Consider the following 20,602-nt stretch of genomic DNA (forward strand, 5'->3'; position numbering starts at 1 on the left):
GGAGCAGGGCTCCGCCTGGAAGTCGGCGCGGAAGTCTTTGTGGTTCTTTTCGTCTTCGACCTTTCCAGGGTGACAATTACGGGAACTTCAGACACGTCCGAGGAGGCCCGTGGCCTCTCCCTCAAGGGACACACCACAGGTCACGTGGCGCCCGCCCCACCTGATGCTGTAACCCACCGCGATCGGAGGAGGGCCCCGGCGCCGGGGGGCTTGCTCAAGCCACCACTTTGAGGACACCCCTCCCCTGAACCCGGCAACCTCCTCTGTTTGCTCTAAGAGACTGCACACAGCTCATGTTCCTCAGTCCTTTATTTTTTTTTTAGGGCCGCACCTGTAGCACATGGAGGGTCCCAGGCTAGAGGTCGAATCGGAGCTGCAGCTGCCGGCTACACCACAGGCACAGCAACGCGGGATCCGAGCTGCATCTGTGACCTACACCACCGCGCACAGCAACGCCGGATCCTTGACCCCCTGAGCCGGACCAGAGACCAGCACCCGCGTCCTCATGGATGCTAGCTGGGCTCCCAACCCGCTGAGCTACAGTGGGAACTCCCTGATAGTCATTCTTCCCTCAATGCTCGGAATTCTCCAGGGTTACCACACGGGCCTGCTGACATCCTTTCGGGGAAGCACTTTAATCATGAACTCATGTTTTCAAAAATGTTCGTATGACGATTCAGATGCTTCCTGGTGCGTTCTGGTGGTCTTTGGGTTTTGAGGAATTGGCGCACTGTTCCTAAGTTAATGAATCTGGAGCATGGAGCTGTCTGTAAGACTCCCGTACTCCCTTTTTTTTGTTTTTTTTTTAGGGCCTTACCAGCAGCATATGGAGGTTCCCAGGCTAGGGGTCTAATCAGAGCTGTAGCCGCCGGCCTATGCCAGAGCCACAGCGACACAGGATCCGAGCCGCGTCTGCGACCTACACCACAGCTCACGGCAACGCCGGATCCTTCACCCACGGAGCGAGGCGAGGGATCGAACCCGCAACCTCATGGTTCCCAGTCGGATTCGCTTCTGAGGCGCCAGGACGGGAACTCCAAGACCCCACCCTGCTGGGGCTTTGGGATCTCGGGGGGCCACAGGGCTGTCCCCCAGTTCATTCCTGACACTGCTGATCTCTACTTTCCCTTTTATATTTGTTGGTTTTGCTAGTTTATTAATTTTATTAGATTTTTTTCCCAAAGGACGAGCTTTCTGTTTCAATAACTTTGTTTTTCTTTTAATTTCATTATCTTTTTGCTCTTTGTCATTTCCTTCATTCTGATGTTTTTTGGGCTGATGTTGCTCTTTTTCCAGGTGCTCGAGGCCGGAATATAAATGAGGGACCTGCTGGCTTTTCTCAAGTCAGAGTTGACTGCAGTTCCCCCTTGTGACTCAGCAGGTGAAGGGTCCCGCGTTGTCCCTGCCGGGGCGCGCGTTTGACCCCTGGCCCGGGGACTCCCGCACGGCGTGAGTGCGGCCAAGAGGAAGAAGAAACAAGCCAGCACTTGCTGCCGGGCGCGGACTCTCCCTGTCCCGCAGATTCCGGGAGCGGCTCTCTCGCCGTCACGCTCCCCCGGGCCCTCCTCCTTCGCCCGGGGGCCGCTGGTTTAAGGGCCCCTCGCTTCACTGCTGAGCGCCGAGACGTCGCCGTTGTTCCGCTTCCTGGTTTCCACTTTGAGCTCCTCGGGCCACAGAGCGGAGCCGCTAGGAACCCGCCGAGGGCTGTGCCGACCCAGGCCGAACGCTCGGGCCCGTGGCTGAGGTGGGTGGACGGAGGGGCCCGCTCCAGGCCTCTGCTGCCGCTCAGCCTCGCGTCCGCCCCCTGCGGGGCGCCGTGGAGCCCCGGCCAGACAGGCCAGGGCCCCCTTCTCCCGCCGGATCCGTCTTTTTTGGCCCTTGGGGTCTGGGGCTCTGTCGCTCGGCCCTACGCTCAGGACCCTTGTCTTCCGGGCAGACGGGTCCTCATGTAATGTCTGTGTCCACAAAACCTTCCCTAATGTTCTTCAATTCGTACAAGTCACACCTAGGCGTTCCCGTCGTGGCTCAGGGGCCACGAACCCGACTAGTATCCACGAGGACGCAGGTTCGATTCCTGGCCGCACTCAGCGGGTTAAGGATCCGACGTTGCCGTGAGCTGTGGTGTAGGCCGGCAGCTGTAGCTCTGATTTGACCCCAAAGACTGGGAACGTCCATATGCTTTTTAGGGTGTGGCCCTAAAAAGAAAGAAAAGAAAAAAAGAAAAAAAAGCTACACCTGCTTTGAGAAATTGTCCGCAGCTCTGACGCTGTGGTGAAGCGGGTCTCTCGTAGGCTCAGCGTGACCAGCCGTGTCTTCATCACTCTGACCGGGGCATCTTCGCTCGGAGCCGTCGGCCCGTCGACCTCCAAGGGACCAACCGGCTGCCGTGCCAGTGCTTCCACCTGCCGTTTCCTTCTCTGCTCCTCGCGGTCGCCTCCGTTTCTACCCCGGTTTCTCCTGCCAACGCGTCACGTGCCACGTGCCGGGGGGGCCCCTTCCTTCCGCAATGCTCCGCGTACAGGGCTCTGGGCCCCAAACCCTCCGGTGCTGTCGCCCCCCCTCAAACGCAGCCCCGCGGCCTGGGACGTCGCCGCAGGCGCTCCGCCTCGCGCACGGTTTCAGAAAAAGGCCGTCTGTCACACGTCCCCGTCTTTCCCCATCCCGTGTCCTCTCCCTCTGCAGAGCCCACGTTTTCCTGCCGCCTCGGCCCCCGACGCGGAAGGGTTTCTGAGACGTTGCTTGGGGGAGCCCCGTGGGTGATAAACTGTCTCCGCTTCCCTTTGTCTGAGCACGTCTTGTTTTCCTTTCATCCCTGAAGATGTGGCCACTGGCTGACCGTTCTTGTCGCTCAGAACCCGAACAAGGCTCTGCGCGTCACTGTGGCTTCGGCGGTTGCAGATAAAAAACTTGCTGATAAAAAACTTGCTGTCCCCCAGACGCGGTGTCCCTGTCGACAACGCAGTGTTTCTCTCTGGCTCCTTTCAAGATGCTTCCTTGGTGTCTCATTTTCAGACGATGAATGAGCATGGGCCGTGCTGTGGATTTCTTGGGTTTTATACGGCGAGGGCTTCGCTGAGCTTCTTAAGTCTTAGGCCCTTCACCACATTTGGAAAATGCTCACTGTCCTTGCCTGAGATGCTTCCCCGCCTCCACCCCTTCGCTCCCCGCCGGGCCCGCCTTCCAGCCCCGCGGTCCCGAGCCTGTCCTGGCTCGTCTTCAGCCTGCTCCTCGGCTGCTCTGCGAGGCGCTTTCTGTCGACCTGGCTTTGAGTTCACACTGGCTGTCTCGTCTGTCGTCCACGGCTGAGCCCAGCCAGGGAGCTTCTTATTCTGGTTATTGGATGTTCCAGGACCCTAATTTCTGTTTAGTTCTTCTTTCCTTTCTTTTTAAACAATTTCTATGTCTCTGTTGAGGGAACCATTTTGTCATTTGTTTAAAGAGAACATGTAACCGTCGACAGAGGCATTTTTCGGATGCTGCTTTAAAAGCCCCGCCGGGGGACGGCATCTGGTCACCGTGCGAGGTGCGGCTGCGCTGGCTCTGGGGATGAGGGGCTTGCTGTTACTGCATCCCGGACACCGAGCATCACGCTGAGAGACCCGCATCCCCCTCACCTGCCCCTGGCAGGTGGCCGCCCTGCTCAGGTGCGGTGCCTGGTCCAGGGGAGGTGGAAGCCCCGTGGACCCGATGCTGTAAAGTGGACCTTGCGGACGGGGGGGTGACACCAGGGCCACCCCGCTGCTGCAGGGCAGGCCCTGTGCTTTGTGTGTGCCTCTGGCCCGGGCCGGTGGGAGGGGTGACGAGCCGCCATCCTCTCCCCGATTCTGCCGCCGCCGCGTGGGGTGGGCTCGCACTCCGCCTGCCCACTGACTCCTCTGAGGGGCGCCTGCTGCTCTGGCTCCTGCTCAGCCCTGCTCACACTCCCTGTGTGGCCTGCTCGGAGTGCTGGGGTCACCGCGCCCGGCTGGCCCAGTGACATGACAGGGCAGGGACGGGGTGTGGCTGTAGTGGGGAAGGGGCAGGAAGGAGCTCAAGTGGGGGTGCTGGGGTCAGAGGGCTTCCTCTCTGGCTGGGGGCAGGCTTGGGCGTGTGTGCATGTCGCTGGCTCAGATGAGGGGCAGCTGAGAAAGCGCAGGGCGCCTGCTGACAGTGTTTCCTCCAGGCAGCCCTGTCCCCCACCGTCCGTGTCCCCTGCCTGCCGTGTCGGGTTCAGGCTCTGGGCCATAAGGAGGACGACCTGGACGAGCGGGGCCGCTCCATTTGAGCAGAACCAGGAGTTAAAGATCCTTTTACAAAGCAGCACTGCCACAGCCCGCCTCTCATGTGTCTGTGCAGGACACCAGAGAGTCCGTCTGGTGAGGGAGCGAAGAGCAGGCCTCTGGGCACCAGGGAAGGGGCCTGCCCCGGCAAACGGGACGGCGGGACATGGCCAGTCCTTGCAGGTGGGAGTCTCCCCCGAAGACGTGACCCAGAAGCCAGCCCTGCGGGCCCCAGGGGAAGGGCCACAGTCACCCAGGAGAGGCCACAGTGGGAGGCCCAGGCAGAGGGCAGCTCCGAGGAGGAGCGGCTCAGGGAGTTCCCACCACGGCTCAGAGGAAGCGAATCTGACTAGTATCCATGAGGAGGCGGTTCGGCCCTGCCAGAGCGCATGTGACCCCCAGGACGCCGGCAGGAGACGGCTCTTCAGGCGTCAGGGAGAAGACACAGGCACACAGAGACCCAGGTCTGGGCGGCTCAGCTCCAGGAGGCGGCCCCTCCTCTGCCCACAGCAGGGCCCATGCAAGGTGTGGAGAGACGTGGTCCCCGCTCCACCTGCAGGGCCCAGGAGGGGGCCAGGAGGGGACCCAGTAGAGGGACCAGGAGGGGGGGACCCCGGAGGGGACCCAGTAGGGGGGCCAGAAGGGGGCCAGGAGGGGACCCTGTCATACCAGCAGCCAGGCTAGCAGAGGCCCCCGCTCAGGCGGTGGGGGTGGAGGAGTCCTGCCGACCACTGGCTTCTCCTCACTGAACTGCAAAGCCTCCCGGATCAAACCACACCTCCTCATGACCGCCACCCTCTGGACACTGCCCTTGGCCCAGAGGCACTGGGGTTTGAGGGCTGCAGCCCCTTTCAAAGGGCATCACCTGCTAAGGTCCAGAGGCCCAGCCCACGGAGGCGGCTTCTGCCTCACGGCCTGGGTCGTGGCTGGGGACTGCGTGGCCACGCCCCCGTCCGGCTGTGCCGCACCCCAGGGCTCCACCAGCTCCCCCCCCCCCCCCCCCCCGGGAAGCTCAGGGGCAGGGGTGGGTCTTCCCGATCCAGGGTGGCTGAAGCCTGAAAGCAGGAGTGTGCTTAGCGAGGCTCTGTTCCGTGAACACGTGCTAAAGAGAGAGTAAGAGAGCTCAGCGCCTGGCCGTCTGGGTGGGTCTAGGGCACGGCGGGGCCTGGGGCAGCAGGGGCTGGCACAGACCCGCGTGTCTCAAGGCCGACTGCGCTCGATCCCCCTGCTGATCCACAGGCGGCACTTGGGACTCGCAGGGCTGCTGTCTGACAGCAGAGAGGCAGGAACCCAGCTTTGTTCCACTTGAGAGGGCCCTTCGGCTGCTGCCACTTAAATCGCTACTGCAGTTTCCCTGTAGTTTTCTTCACTGAGACAGCCATGCTTTCTATATATAAAATTTGACACCAGCACATTCGTGGCATTACACGTATTTAATGTATTTGCAGCTCAGGGCAGGTTTATCTACGTGTGTGTCAGGGGCGCGGCCCTCTAGGGGGAGGCCCAGGTGCCTCCAGTGGGCAGGGCCGGCCGCGCTGGCGGTGGCTGCGGTCCCTGCCTTCCTCGGCGCCAGGCCCTCTGGAAAACGCTGCGGCCGGCTCAGGGTGTTTTAGCAAAGATCCGCAGGAAAAGCCTCCCCGCGCCGTGGGAGGGGGCGAAGGAGCAGAGTGCTACCCCGCAACTGGGTTTCACCCAGAGGGACACCTTCTCAAGTCTTTGACCCAAGAGGAAACGGAGACATGGGTGCCCGGCGGACCCGTGGGCCCATCCTGGGGTGCAGAGGGGGCCCCGGCACCGGGCCCAGCCCCTCCCCTCCCCCAGGGGCCGTGGGCGCAGCACGGGCCCCGCAGGCTCAGATCACCTGCTGGTCCGCACAGCCCCTCTGCCCACAGGCCAGACCCTCCCTCCCAGCGCTGTGCCTTCCCCACCGGCTGGCGAGGCAGGCAGCTCCGGTGCGGACGGGGGGATTCACCGACAAAGCCGAAGTTTTACACTGTAAAACGGACAAAACGATCAAACCCCACCCTGGTGCTGGCCAAGCCGTCAGCAGCCCTAGGACCTTTCTGGAAGGAGAGCCCTGCAACCCAAGGCCCCTGCCTCCTGCCACGTGTGCGACGCGGGACGGCGACACCCTGTCTCACCCCTCCTCCACCCACCAACTGTGGCTCCAAGGCCCCACAGGGTGCCCGAGACCCTTTGGGGTTGGTTCCGGTCACGCCAGCCAACTGGTCTGCCCGGTGCCCTGCGAAGCCCCGGCTGCTCGCGGGACCAGGCCACAGCCTCCCCAGGGCCCCGGCCTCACACACAGCGTCCGCTCCCTCCCACCACCGTTGGCGCCGCCTCAGCACTGGGAGCCCTCCCCCACTGACCGGGAGCGCCCCGCCACACGTCCCCCAGTCCGCTGTCACGGTCCCCACTAAACTGTAAAGTCCAGGAGGACCCGTGTTCGGCCCTGAACCCAAGCACAGCGCTCAGCCCTGAACAAGACGCCGTCTGCGCCTGTCCCCGGGGACAGCCGTGTGCAGGCGAGGTCCTCACGCGAGAAGTGCTCTGGGATCAGAGGAGCAGACCCGGCCCGACGCCCGCAGCACAGGCCACGTGGCCACACTGAGGAGGACATGGCCGGGACTTGGTGCGACTCCACAAGGACACCCAGCTGCGCCTGGGCCCCAGCCCCGTCTGACCACAGAAGCAGAGCCTGGGGTGGGGGGCCGGGTGCCAGGGCCCGGCCACAGCAGACGCTCAGAGCACAGTGGCACCCAGGGATGCTGGTGGCTCGCCCACCTGTGATGCACCTCAGTTACCCACACAAAGAGCAGGACAGCTCGCTGCGGAGCTGGAGCCGGGGGCCAGCCGGGCTTTCGGAGCTCTGCCTCCGCCCCCCCACCCCCCGGACTCGTTTGAGGGCCCAGCCCTTCCTGGGACGGGCCAGGCCAGGCCAGCGCAGGGCAGGGCAGGCCAGGGGCAGGGCTCTGGGAAGAAGCCTGGTCCAGCTGCTCCTCCCGGGGGAGACAGGTTGGGAGACACGCGGACACAGTTCAGGGAACTGGAGGCTGCTCTAAACGACACAGGGTGGCCTGTGGGTGGGGTCTGTCCCCTGGAACAGGGCTGCTCCTGCATCGCTCTCAACACGCCCTGCGGCCCCAGAGCAGCAAAGACAGGACCTGAGACAGCACGGGGCCCCAGACAGACAGGCGTTCTGTCTTCTGAGTGCTGGGGACAGCGGGAGGCTGAGAAGGGCTGCAGACCAAGGGCCAGGCGGGTGGGGGTGGGGAGAGAAGGCCGGGGTGGGCAGGTGCACATACCTGAGCGCGCTCACCTCCTCCCTGGAGAACAGGAAGCTCTGCTCGGCCGGGCCCGCCTGGGACTTGAGCATCTGCAGCTCCATCTCCAGCTACGAGGAAACACAGGGGTCAGGGCGGACTGCAGGCACATCCATTTCCTGGGGGCGGGGTGGGGGCGCTGGGGGGCCGGGATCCCAGCCCCGTGGGGACACGGGCGAGGAGACACTTCCCCGGGAGCCATCGCCGGGCCTTGTGCGAACACATGTTCTCTGTTAGTTCTCGTCTCTAGAAAAGCATCGGCGAGGCAGTCCCGCGGGGGCGGCGAGGGGAAAAACGAAAACAGGAGAACGAGGGGTGCAGCAGCTGGGGAAACTCCCGACTTGCCGAGGCGCTGACTGGCCTTGACAGTCTTGGTATTTTACCTGCTTTGCTCCTTGTAGTCTTTCTACAAGACAGGTGACGTGGCTGCCGGGAATGGGCCGTGGGACTAAGGGCCCAACACCTAGGCGTGGCCAAGGCTGGAGAGGAGCAGGGCGTGGGGCCCACCCACTGGACCCGGTGCAGGAGCAGGGACACGGGAAGGGGCCGGGCAGAGCGCTCGTGCAGAGCAGCGCCCGGTGCCCTGGCTCCGAAGGCCGCCAAGGAGAGATGGTGCTGGAAGGTCACACCCAGGCCCCGTCAGCTGCAGGCTCAGGGCCACGGTCCTCAGACCAGGTTCCGGCCCTTCTCCAGTCCACCCTCAGGGACCCCGGTGTGTGGGTCACTGCAAGGATGACAGGACTGTCCTTTCAGCTCTGCCACCTGCTTCCGTCCCCTCTTGGAGTGCCACCCGCCGCCTGCGCCCGAGGCCTTGTGCTCCTCCTGTTGCTCCCAGCAAAACGCTGGCACCGTCAGGCGCTGACGTCGCAGGGAGAGGTCCTATCCTCCCACCCAATTCTCCCCCCAGCCCGGGAGGGACAGGCGGTCTCAGGAAGAGCCCTCGCGGCCACCCCCGCCCACTGACGGCCACCTCCACGCCACCGCTGACTTCCTGTTCTGCGCCACCGCCATCACACGAGTCTGGGGACCACCCCCCCATGACTACAATAATTTTTTAAAGGCCCAAAGCCCTTTCTCACAGACCCCGGGCTGCGCAGAGGCCACGTGAGCCAGCGCATCACACCACTCAAGCTGTGGGACCCCAGGCCGGATCCGGATCCTGGGCCTCCACCCCCAGCCCCGCCCCCCAGAATTTACCCCTGGGTCTCTCCCTCCCGCTCATGGTGACAGCTTGGGTCTCCCAGCCTGGACAAGCCTGACCTGCCTGTGGCTTCACTGGAACTAACCTGGAGCCTTATTTACAGCTTGCCTTTTTTGGGTGAATAGATGTATTTTATCACGCCGAGAAATGAGCCACATATTAATATTTTATTAAGAGATAAACCAGGACTGGTTGCCGGACGGTGTCAAAGGCCTTTAAGCAAACGTGGGGAAGACGCCCTGGAAGGAGCTGTCCTGGAATCAGCCCAGCAGTCCTGCCCCGTCAAAGCCCGCGGGCACTGGGCGCTCTCGGGCACCTGATGGCCCGGCATCCTGAGACTCGCGCCCCTTCACGCCCTGGGGCAGGTGCGCACGGCCCACGGACCTCATGCCCAGCACCTCCCTGGGCAACCGGGAAACCCGCAGGATGCGGTTTCCACTGCTTTCCTTTTGCTGGTGGCAGACGGGGCAGGCGGGCGCTGGGGTGGCTGCTTTGTGACACACTTGTGGTAACTGGTCTGTCTGAAAGGCCTTCTCCGGGAGTCAGTACTGACAGGTCAGGTTTTCCTAGAAGAGCATTCGTCCTTTCCTGCCCGTTTTTATTTTCAACGGGAGGGGGAGGATTCCTCCCTCCCTCGTTGCAGAACTCACGGGCTCCAGCTCTGTCCGCTTGTTTCGCGCGCCCTCGTTCCGGCTGAGGCCAGGCAGGCACCCGGCGCAGTGAGCCCTTGCGTGTCCACTCAGGGGCCCCGCACGAGCACCCGTGCACCCGTCCAGGTCAGATCGGACCCTGGCCCCCAGGACACACGGAATGCCCCCCACCGGCCCCTGCGGTCGGTAACGCCGAGCTTCTTATTTGGGGTGGTAACACTCTTATTAAATTTTTACTAGGATTGTGAATAATGAATAAGTTTAACTGGTTTTATTTCAAAGCACAGGCATTTGGATTTATGTGTTATTTCCATCATTTTTCACTTTCTCATTAACTTCCGCTTTGATCTTTACAAAGCCCTGCTTTTTCCCTCACTGAGGTTTGCTTGGCTCTCCTTTTCCAGGTTCTCGAGCTGGGTGCCGACTCCACGCACAGCCCTTCTTTCTTGCTACACGACAGAAATAAGGAAGCCTGTGACCTGCCCTCTGATCACCGCTCCAGCCCTTCCACGGGCTCCGAGGGGAGCGTTTCCGTCCAGGCTGCTGTCTAGACTTTGCGTACTTTTGAATTGAATTTCTTCTTCGACCTAAGGATTAAGACAGAGGGTTCTTTCGGTTCTGTTTCTTTCTTTCTTACTTTTCTTAGTTTCCAGGTATTAGGAACTTTTTCTTCTCTTGGTTGTGTTTTTTTTTTTTTTTAATTTTTTAGGGCCACATCTGCAGCTTATCAAAATTCCCAGGCTGGGGGTGGAATTGGAGCGGCAGCTGCCAGTCTACACCACAGCCACAGCAACACAGGATCCGAGCCACGTGTGCAACCTACACCAGAGCTCACGGCAACGCTGGATCCTTAACCCACGGAGCGAGGCCGGGGATGGCACCCGAAACCTCATGGTTCACGGCCGGATTCGCTTCTGCCGCGCCACGACGGGAACTCCGGTTGTGTTAATATCAAATTTCATTGTGATCAGAGAAAGTCGTCTGTACTGGTTCTACCTTGTGAATGTCTAAAGGTTTTACCATCTAATGCATGATGCATTTTTGTTCATGTTTTTCCGTGAGCTGTGAACAAGTGTTCTTTGAGTTTCAGGGTTAAGGGTCAGTGTGGGTCTGTCTTCCTCTCAACATAAAACAGACCTTTCCGCTCTTCCAGCTACTTATTCTTTGCCCACGTGCTCTAGTGTGGATTGGGAAGTCGAATAAATTCTATCCCACCATGGAGAAGTCGAGTAAATGCCACTACGCCCGGGAGCGGCGGGCGGCCAAGTCTCCCGTGGCAGCTTTCCTCGTGCCGGCTTCCTGACACTGACGACAGGTGACGTTGGGCACAGAGGTTCCTCCACCTGTGTTACCGGAAAGGACCTCCCGCCGTTTTCTGCAGCGCTTCCTGGCTCGAATTCCAATTTACCTGGAACCAAGACGACCACCTCTGCCTCCCACTGGCACCAGCCTCCTCGTGCCTCTGCAACCCGTACTACCCGGCGGTTCGAGGCTTTGCTCGGTGACCCCGTCGGAAAGGCTTTTCCTTTGACTGGGCGAATCCAGCCCATTTATACTGCACCTGATACAGCATCCGTTTGGCTTTATTCGGATGTGCTGTACGCTGCTGTTTTCTGCTTTCACTTTGCAAACTCACTTGCCACCTTTCTGTGTGAGAGCTTCCTCACCACCAGAAAGGTTCATGGTTTTGTCCTGGCGGCTGCTCGCGGGACTCGGCTGTGTGGCGCCTACGCTCCCCTGTCTCCAACGGCCCCGCTAACTTACTGCGCCGAGCACCTCTTGCTCCCCTTCCGACGGCGAAGCCCACGCCTACCACCCGAGCTCATCGGGTCCTTCTTTCACGTTTATCCCCTCCTCTTTACCTGAGGAAATCCCACGCATCGATCAGCTTTATTTTAGCCTAAGTGCATCCCCTTTCACCTGTTCCCACAGCACCCCGTCCGCAGGCCTATTACTAACTTTTTCATTAAAGTACAGTTCACTTACAAGGTTGCTTCGATTTCTGCTGCACAGCAAAGTGACCCAGCCACACAAAGACACGCACACACTTTTTTTTTTTTTTTAATATTATCTTCCATCAGGTTCTAACCCAAGAGACTGGACACGGTTCCCTGGGCTGCGCGGCACGACCCCATCGCCCACCTGTTCTAAACGTTAGAGTCTACATCTGTCACCCTCCCTGTCCTTCCCCTTCTCCCCACCCCCCCCGGCAAACGCAAGTCTAACCTCACGTCTGTGATCTGCTTCCAATTTGGAGACTGATCATCTGTGCTATACTTCACACTCCATACATAAGCGGTACCATGTGGTGTTTCTCTGTCTGACTTCCTTCACTCAGTATGAGAACCTCTAGCTCCATCCATGCTCCTGCAAATGGCATTGTTTTGACCTTTTTCATGGCTGGGTAATATTCCATTGTGCATATGTACCACATGTTCTTAATCCATTTATCCATCCATTCATCATCACCCCACGGTCACTGGGGTTGTTTCCATGTCTTGACTATTGTGAATAGTGCTGCAATGAACACAGGGGTGCAGGCATCTTTTTGAATGAATGCTCTGTCAGGACATATGCCCAGAAGTGGGACTGCTGGCTCATGTGGTGGTTCCGTATTTAGTTTTCTGAGGAACCGCCACACTGTTGTTCTCCAGACTGGTTGTACTAATTTACATTCCCACCAGCAGTGCGGGAGGGTTCCCCTTTCTCCACACCCCCTCCAGCATTTGCTGTCTGTTGACCTTCGAATGATGGCCTCTGACTGGTGTGAGGCGGTACCTCCTTACAGTTTTGATTTGCACTCTAACAGCGAGTGGGGTTGAGCACTTTTTCATGCGCCTGCTGGCCATCTGTACGTCTTCCGTGGAGAAACGGCTCCTTAGATCTTCTGCCCATTCTTTGTTTGGGCTGTTTTTTCAACTGCTGAGTTAGTTGTATGAGTCGTTTGTACATTTCGGAGATTAAGCCTTTGTCGGTTGCATCATTTGCAAAGATTTTCTACAGTCCTGTGGGTTGTCTTTCTCTATTTTCAATGGTTTCCTTTGCTATGCAAAAACTTTCGAGTTTAATTGGGGCCACTGGTTTTGTCTTTATTGTCATTATTCTAGGAGCTGGATCAAATAAGACGTTGCTGTGGTTTATGTCAAAGAGCGTGTTCTTCCTATGTTTTCCTCTGGGAACGTTATAGCATCTGACCGTACATTCAGGTCTTTAATGCATCTGGAGTTTGCTTTTGTGTTTGGTGTTAGAGAGTGTTCTAGTTTCATTCGTTTGCGTGTAGTCACCCAGCTTTCCCAGCCCCACTCACTGAAGAGACTGACTCTCCCCCACGGCATGTTCTTGCCTCCTTTGTCGCAGATTCGTTGACCACAGGTGCGTGGGTTTATTTCTGGGCTTTCTATCCTGTTCCACGGATCCATCTATCCGTTTCTGCACTGGTACCATACTGTTCTGATGACAATAGCTTTAGCGTATAGTCTGAAGGCAGGGATTCCATTTTTTTCTTTTCGGCATTGCCTTGGCTATGTGGGGTCTTCTGTGTTTCCATGCAAATTTTAAGACATTCTGTTCTGGTTCCGTGAAAGACATCGCTGGTCACCTGACAGGGACTGCGCTGACCGTCGCCTCGGTGGTTAGCGTTTTGACAATACCGACTTTTCAATCCAAGAGCAGGGCCCACCTTTCCATCTGTTTGTGTCGCCTTTGACTTCTTTCATCAGTGGCTTACAGTTTTTAGAGTATAAGTCTTTTGCCTCTTTAGGTAGGTTTATTCCTAGGTATTGTATTCTTTCGGATGTGACTGATCTCACCTTTAAATGGTGTGTTTAATTTTCAGCTCCTGACAATGAGAAAACCGGCGTTCTGACCTGCTCCACCATCTCCCTTCCCAAGAAGGGCAGAGCCCACGTCACCTCCACACACCGGGATGCAGAGCACGCACGCTGCACACTGGGAGCTCTTCCAACGAGGCGGACTAAACCCGCTGCAGGCCCTGCTGACCTGTCTCCCCGCCCCCGCCCCCACCCCCACGGCTCCTCCCTCCTCTGGTCGCCCCTCCGCTCTCTGGGGGCTGGCACTCTGTGCCAGCTTCAAGTGTTCTACCCGAGGCGTAAGTCTTATTTCCTGGCGAAATGTTCAAATAAAATTGTCATCTGCTCAATGGCATTGTTTTTTTCCTGAAATTTATCCTGTTACTTGTTTTTCTACAAAATTTTTGCTTTTACAAAATGGTGTGATGCTCCCGTTTTACTCATCATTGACACTGAGATTTCGTCCATCCAGCTTTGTACGAAGGCCTGTGCTGAGGGAAGCATGGGGCTCTGAACTGACTTTAAACCCGTCAGAGGGTTCGGAGTGAGTTCACTCGCCTTCACCGCTTCCCTCTGGCCAGAGCGAGGACGCCACGCGCTTTCCGAGAGCAAACTCTCCCTTCCTCTCATCCGTGAGGCAGGAAGACCTACGTGTGCGAGTCGACACGGCTGCAGTGCGGGGCTGGGCTGCCTCCCCGAGCACCCTCGCCAGGGACAGGTGCTCCGAGAGATGCCCCGCCAGCTCCTTCCCAGGACACCTCTGCTTAGTCCGTGCTGAGGACACCCTCCTCTTTGAAGGCTTCGGTTTTAGCTGCATGTGTTCCTGTTCTGCCCAAATTGAAGCTTGTCTTTTGGTTTTCAGTCTTCTTGGGATGGTTGCTGGGAGGGCAGGGAGTACCACCGTGTTTAAAGCAAAATCAGGCCCTTCCACCCTAACCCGTGACTAACGAGTCGTCAACCTCATCACCCCTGGAACCTCCTGCCCCACCTGCACCCGGCACCCCCACCTCTGCCAGGTTGCAGTCCCCACCCCTCAGTCCCCAGCCTCCCCTGTCCTGCTCTGCAGACACCGAGTCCTGCCCCCCACGTCGCACACCGGCCGGTCCCTGGCCCAGGATGCCGGCCAGCCAGCGAGACTCACGACGCACGTCTGCGTGTTGGTTTCCATGTGCACCCCGCTCGCCCACTTTTAATCCACCTCAGATGCCGTCCCGTCCATGGGCTGCCCCCACTTGGAAGCTGCAGCCCCCGCAGGTCATAACTGACCGCATACTTTGGAGACGTGGGCCTTGACTGGCCCGGGAACTCCCAGAGGCTGATGTGCTGGGACTCCACTTTGAACCCTCTTCCCGGTTCAGAAGGTGAGGTGCTCGGGGCCCACAGGGTTGGGGACACAAGCTTGCGGCGAGGACGCAGGGGCGCCTGAGGCTTCCGCCCCCAGCACCCTGCCCCCGCTCGCTCGTTCACAGGTGCCCGCTCACACCCGCCTCATGCACACGACCCTTGCTCCAACCCCCCAGCACAGAGTGTGGCTGAGCACCCCCTCCCCAGCTCTCAGGGTGACACCCCCCGGCTGGGCCCAGCCACCTCTGAGCCTCAGGGAACCCATGGGCGCTGCTCGGAGCGGCAGGGGGGTCACGGAAAGGGGGAGCGCGGCAGCCGGCCACTCTCTCTCCGAGGAACCTCTGCGACTAAGTGGACCGCGTCTTCTGAGAGCCTCTGCCCCTGAGCCCCGCGGTGGTGGCTGCAGAGCCGTCGGGAGCACGCACCCCGGGAAAGGCTCCAGCCTGCCCACCTCAGGGCCACCCGAAGGCCCCCCCCAAACCCCCCGCTCCCCGACCTCCCTGCCCGTGGGCTCCTCTGCCCACTTCCGCCTCTGATCTTCGCACACTGATCTTCGCACACACGTGCCTGCCTTCCTGGGCTCGCGCGCCTCCCTCAGGGGCGTCAACGACCAGCCGTGCCTGCTCCAGGCACCCGCCAGGGAGCTGCAGGCGGCCTCGCATACAGGGCCGGGGCTGGGTGCACCACGGGGCCCCAGGGATGCCGCACAAGCACGCCTGCGGCCGCGGAAAGCGCCGGGCCAGCCGGGCTCAGCCTCGAGCCCCTTCGGAGGCCGCCGCGTCTTGTCTGCGGCTGACGAAGCTGAGGCCAAGGGCGTCACACGCCCCAGGGCTTGTCACCCCTTGCTCTTTCCACACCAGCTCCTGCAGCACCGGGCGGGACCCCGGAGGCCCTGCGGCCCCAACCACGTGGGAGGAGGGGGTGGGGGAGACCCCGTCCTGGAGCAGAGACAGTGCCCGGAGCTCAGGGACCAAGTCAAGATGGGGACCCTGTCCCACCCCCAACCCCACCCTGGAGCTAAGGACACGAAAGTCTCTGAGCCTGATGTCCTCTGCTCGCCAAGGGGACAGTGACCTCTGCGCGGCAGAGGGCGTGGGACCCCGCTGCCTCTTCCACCTTCACCCCCGAGCTCCGCCCTGCGCCACACAGGTGCCAACGGCTTCCGTCGCCTGCGCCTGGCCCTGGAGCCAAACTCCAGGACAAAGCAGCACGAGATGCTCTCCGCGCACTTCCGTCTCGGCGAGCCCTCCGGAGGTGGGGGGTGGCCTCTCCTGGTCATTGGTCACCCGGGAACGCTGACGGCCGGGCTCCCTGCGGCGTCAGAAGTCCAACGGATCTGCCTGCCCATCAGCGCCCCAGAGGGCGGCGTCTACTGTACCAGTGGGCCAGCATCACGGGGCGGCCAGGCCACGAGCACGAAGCAAAGCGTCACAGCCTGCATCTCCCTCCACCCAACTTCGTCCTCTGGGCTGGAGCCTCGGGACAGCACCTGCCAAGGCCCCACAGACTGACTGGCCAGGGCGACGGCCTTCCTGCCACAGCACACCCCTCTGCATCTCGATGGCCTTCGAGGACCCGAGGGCCTTGGGAGTGGTCCTCCTCAGACCACAGCAGCAGGGCAGGTCACAGGGCCACATCTGTGTCCGGTGGGGAGACACCCGCCACCTCGGATGCAGGGGATGGAAGCAGAGAGGCTCGGCACGTCCTCTCGGGACGCCAGGGGCCGGCTCCAGACGGAGGAGGAGCTGAGGGCAGCGGGAGCTGACGGGAGACCCAGAACGTGGGAGACGTGAGGGCTGGGAGAAGAGCCTGCAGTCACGCCGAGCCCCGTGCCCGAGGTGGCCCTTGCCCCCCAGAGCACAAGGCAGAGCTCAGGAGGGTAGGACAGCTGCTCGGACCCCAGTCAGACCTCCTCGCCATGACCTACTGGCTGCCAGGCCCCACCAGAGCCAGGCGCGCAGAGGAGGCGAGACGAGGGGTTTACCGTGTGGGCAGGGGGACAGGAGGGGCAGAGCACATGCCAAGGGGCATCGCAGCCAGGAGGCCACACGGCTTCTGCAAGCAACTGTTCTGCACAGGTTAGTGCAATATTTACGGAGAGGTGAAAACTCCCCTGACAAACCGGAGAATAACAGTACAAGGCTGGGCAGCCTCGCAACAGGGACCAGCAAACCTGCGGACTGTTTACCGGAGGTCACGGGCCAAGACTCTCTTCCTAAGCCTCCCGAGAGTGAACCTGCCCAGGCTCCTTGGGCAAACACTCTCCACACCCCAGCTCCACCTGCCAGGGACCATGGGCCAGGTCCACACGATTCGGCACGTGCTGCAGTCAGGACAGCAGCCAGGGGCCCAACCACACAACAGCAGGGATGGGGAAAGCTGGGGAACTGGCCTGAACCGGACCCCGGCCCAGCCAACTGGGGCCTCCCAACAGCCCTGGCACCAAGCGAGCACCTGGGACATGAACTTCGCCTTCATTCCTTTCTTCCCACAAATCTCTGTGCCGTGGGCGCCTCTAAAGCAACAGCACTCTCTCCGCCACCTTCTGGAAGAAATATTCAGTGCTCTAAGGAGGTCAAGAAAAAGAGCTTTCTGGAAGGGCCCTGGGGAAGGCCTGCAGGTGGCCACGTGCTAGCGTCAGGCTTTCCCAGCGCCAAGCCCGCCTCCGGAAAACCATGCCCTCACCACCTCCTCTGACACAGAACAAGGCCGCTGAAAGACTGACCCATTTCCAAGCAGCTCTGCTGCATTCGGGAAGAAGGTTCAGGACTCCATCCAGGAGCCCAGAGGCGTCTAGCATCCAACAACACAGGAGTCAGAAGGAGCAGAGAGGGTCTTTTTTTCTTTTTTTTTTCAGGGCCACACCTGTGGTGCATGAAAGTTCCCGGGCTGGGGTCGAACTGGAGCTGCAGCTGCTGGCTTATGCCACAGCCGGAGCAGATCTGACAGCCTCTGTGACCCACGCTGCGGCTCGCAGCAATGCCGGGTCCTTAACCCACTGAGCGCGGCCGGGGATGGAACCTGCCTCCTCATGGATCCTAGTTGGGTTCTTCACCTGCTGAACCACAATGAGAACTCTGAAAATAACTTTAAAGCAGTTAACGAAAACCCGTATTCTCAACAGTCAGGTAGAGAAAAGGAAAGAAAAAGAAAAGACCAGAGTAAAACGTGAAGAGATGAAACATACAAGATACGGGAATCGTCCTAGTGTCAGCGCAGACATTAAAAGGAAAACCCGGAGCATCTGAAGACACCCCGACAGAAACTACTCACAAAGAGAAACGGTGAGAACAGGAAGGTTTTGAACGGAAAGAGCACCAGTGGAGCCGGTCCCCGAATCGCACGTGTGGCGGGTTGGCCCGGGGGTCTGGCTGGGGCTGCGCGCCCGCAGGGCCAAGAAAGGCAGAAGCCCGGAGCATAAAATGCTCAGGGAGGCACAAGGCAGGCCGTGAGCCCGGAGCTCAGCACAGCGGGAAGGCAGCCTGGAGACAGGAGAGCGCGGCAGAGGCGCAGGGACCTCCTGGTCCAGGGGGCGGAACTGACACGCCCGCAACTAGAGACGCAAAGAGAGAAGGGGAGCGGGGACCTGCCAGAGCCCTTCAAGACATGGGGACACTGGGCACACCTGGACCCCAACACTCAGACAACCAAGACGTTCCCAGCACTGGCGCTACCTGCGGTGCCTCCCCCAGGGGAGAGGCTCTGAACAGACCCCTGACAGCTAAGGAAGCTCCGCCATAAGGGAAAACCTCCCACAGAGAAAGTTCCAGGACCAGAGGCTTCACTGGTGACTCCCACCAAACCCTTCAAGGAGAAGCAACAGCGACCCTCTCCACCTGCTCCACAACGGACACGAGGGGGCCTCCTGCCCGACTCATACTGCGCACCCGGCGTCAACCCCGAGAGCAGAGCTGGGGCAGGTGCCAGAGGAGAGGAAAACGGAGGCCCAGAGCCTCTTTGAACACAGGCGTCAACACCCTCGGCAACACACGGGCCAAGGGCACGCAACTGCACGTTAAAGGGTCATGTGCCACGACGTCCCGCGTGGCTGCGGCTGTGAGGTAGGCTGGCGGCTGTGGCTCCGATTTGACCCCTAGCCTGGAACCTCCATGTGCAGCGGGTGTGGCCCTAAAAGGCAAAAAAAACAAGGATCCTGTACCACGAATGCGAGGGTTTACACTGGGAGTGCGAGGGGACGGGAGTCAGGTAACGCAGGTCATGGACCACATGACGGGGCCAGGACAACGGACAGGTCCCCACAGGACCTTCTCAACTGCGGCAGAAAAAACACTGGGCAAACGTGCAACACCTTTCATCATAAAAATAGGCGACAGACCACGGAACAGAAGGGGATTTTTGCAACACGACCAAGGGTATTTACTAAAACCCAGGGCTAACACCACAGTCCACCGAGAGCCTGGACGTCCCCCTAAGATCCGGGGTGGGACAGAGCGAGCACTCTCCCCACCGCGATTCCAGGTGGTACTGAAGTTCTCGCCGGAGGAGTCAGCCCAGAAAAAGGAAGAAACAGCATCCGACACGGAAAGGAAGGGGTCAGGCTGCGTCCACCTGCGGACGTGCCGACGATCCCCCAGAACCACAGAGCGTTAAATTCAGCAAGGTGACGAGATATAAAATCAACGGCACGAAAATCAACGGCAGCTTCCACATGGGCAGTAAAGGATCAAACACGAGATTTAAAAAACCTTCCATTCATGACGGCATCAAAGGGAAGGAAGCACTTAAACGGATACGTGTAACCACGGAGGCAAAAGACCCTTGAACAACGTGGGTTTGAGCCATTTAGGCACGGACTCTTCCCAGCAGGAAGGGCCCCAGTGCGGGACAACCCCGGATGCCGAACCCTGGGTGCAGGGGAGCCGCGTCTCCAGGGGCCGACTACTTGGATTTTTAGCTGTGGGGAGCGTTGAGGCCGCCAGCCCCTGCTTGTTCGAGGGTCACGTGCACACGGAAAACCAGAAACCGCGGCTAAAATAAAGACAAGCTACATCAACGGGCAGACGCTCCGTGTCTGTGGGTTCAAGGGCGGAGCACTGATCAGACGGCCACACTCCGCAACCTGATCCGTCGCGCCGGTGTGATGCCCGCCAAACCCTACAACTCACAGGGCTGCAAAAGACCCCGAAGAGCCGAGACCGTCTGGAAAGACAAGCAGAAAATGGGAGGACTCAGGCCTACTGTTTCGAAACTTGCCGCAAAGCAGACGTCATCACACGAGAGCGGCCGTGGCATCGGACCCGCGTGTGGACCAAGGAGACAGACCGCAGCCGGGACGCCAAGGCCCACGTGACGGTCACGTGACAGCTGACGAGGGCCAGGACGGCGGACGGGGGAGAAACGTCTTTTCAACAAACGGTGCGGAGACAACAAGACACCCACATGCAAAAGAAGGAAGGTGGACTCTTAGCTCACGTGATCCTCAAATATTAACGCCAAACGGATCAAAATCTAAATATAAGAGCTAAGGAGTTGCCGTCGTGGCGCAGCAGAAATGAATCCAGCTAGGAACCATGAGGTTGCGGGTTCGACCCCTGGCCTCGCTCAGTAGGTTAAGGATCTGGTGTTGCCGTGAGCTGTGGTGTAGGTCGCAGACGCGGCTCGGATCTCATGTTGCTGTGGCTGTGGCGTAGGCCGGCAGCGGTAGCTCCCATTAGGTCCCTAGCCTGGGAACCTCCATGTGCTGAGGGTGTGGCCCTAAAAAGCAAAATAAATTAAACAAACAAACAAATAAATAAATAAATGTAAGAGCTGAAGCTAACTCTCAGCAGGAAACAGGAATACGTCTTCGAGACTTTGGATCTGGCAATAGCTTTTTAGGTATGATACCAAAAGCATAAATGACGAAAGAAAGAAAAATAAGCCGGACAGCAGCAAAGCTAAAAGCGTTCATGCACCAGAGGACACTCTGGAGGGAGGAAAGACGAGCCACAGGACGGGAGAGAGGACCGGCAAACTGTGTCCAGCGGCCAGAATCTCTACCGAACTCCTCCGACTC

General features: G+C 59.6%; 2 protein-coding genes across 12 annotated transcripts in view; one reads left to right on the forward strand and one right to left on the reverse strand.

Moving 5' to 3' along the window:
- Window positions 1-13,405, forward strand: part of LOC106509613 (uncharacterized) — a 31,219-nt gene extending 17,814 nt beyond the window's left edge. For 2 of the 6 annotated variants that reach the window (XR_014839979.1, XR_014839978.1), the window contains exon 3: window positions 1,297-2,935. The gene's annotated coding sequence lies outside the window, so the exon portion shown is untranslated. Of the gene's footprint in view, window positions 1-1,296; window positions 3,418-13,268 lie in introns of those variants that run through there. The other 4 variants (XR_002342195.2, XR_014839983.1, XR_014839981.1 and 1 more) reach the window with 4 other exon arrangements.
- Window positions 1-20,602, reverse strand: part of MAD1L1 (mitotic arrest deficient 1 like 1) — a 309,825-nt gene that overhangs the window by 94,874 nt on the left and 194,349 nt on the right. For all 6 annotated transcript variants that reach the window (XR_014839941.1, XR_014839939.1, XM_085016334.1 and 3 more), the window contains one exon: window positions 7,565-7,653. Coding sequence is in view for 4 of the 6 variants with exons in the window: in XM_085016334.1 (XP_084872460.1) it covers window positions 7,565-7,653 (89 nt within the window). In the remaining 2 variants the exon portion in view is untranslated. The remainder of the gene's footprint in view (window positions 1-7,564; window positions 7,654-20,602) is intronic.

The sequence above is a fragment of the Sus scrofa genome, chromosome 3 (genome assembly GCF_054392235.1).
Source record: "Sus scrofa isolate SSC_HxYL_T2T_F1_AM1 chromosome 3, Sscrofa_HxYL_maternal_Yorkshire_Landrace_v2.0, whole genome shotgun sequence".
In the NCBI taxonomy this organism is placed as follows: domain Eukaryota; kingdom Metazoa; phylum Chordata; class Mammalia; order Artiodactyla; family Suidae; genus Sus; species Sus scrofa.